We start from the raw sequence: 324 nt of genomic DNA on the forward strand, positions 1-324 counted from the left end.
CATCGCTGTGGGCGCCTCCCTTCTCTTCCTCAACGTGCTGGCCTTTGCTGCCCTCTACTACCGCAAGGACAAGCGCCGGCAGGACACACACCGGCAGCCCAGCCCCCAGCGTGGCGCCGCCAATGACATGGCCCATGCGCCTGACGAGGAGATGCCATCCTTGCAGGTGAGCCAGGGCCACCACGAGTGCGAGGCTGTGCCGCCTCACGATGCCCTGCGCCTGGCTGCTCTGCCCGACTACACCCTCACCCTGCGCCGCTCTCCGGACGACATCCCGCTCATGACCCCCAACACCATCACTATGATCCCCAACTCGCTGGTGGG

At 66.4% G+C, this 324-nt stretch overlaps 1 protein-coding gene across 1 annotated transcript in view; it reads left to right on the forward strand.

Moving 5' to 3' along the window:
* The window catches only part of NLGN3 (neuroligin 3), a gene marked incomplete at its 3' end in the record, with an annotated part of 9,812 nt that extends 9,493 nt beyond the window's left edge, over positions 1–319 (forward strand). Inside the window, exon 6 of the mRNA XM_010020042.1 lies at positions 1–319. This exon is cut by the window's left edge and continues 5 nt beyond it. Within this exon, the coding sequence (XP_010018344.1) occupies positions 1–319 (319 nt within the window).
* Between the last annotated feature and the right edge of the window lie 5 nt (positions 320–324).

Source organism: Nestor notabilis, unplaced genomic scaffold (assembly GCF_000696875.1).
Source record: "Nestor notabilis isolate BGI_N333 unplaced genomic scaffold, ASM69687v1 scaffold17028, whole genome shotgun sequence".
NCBI classification, from domain to species: Eukaryota; Metazoa; Chordata; class Aves; order Psittaciformes; family Psittacidae; genus Nestor; species Nestor notabilis.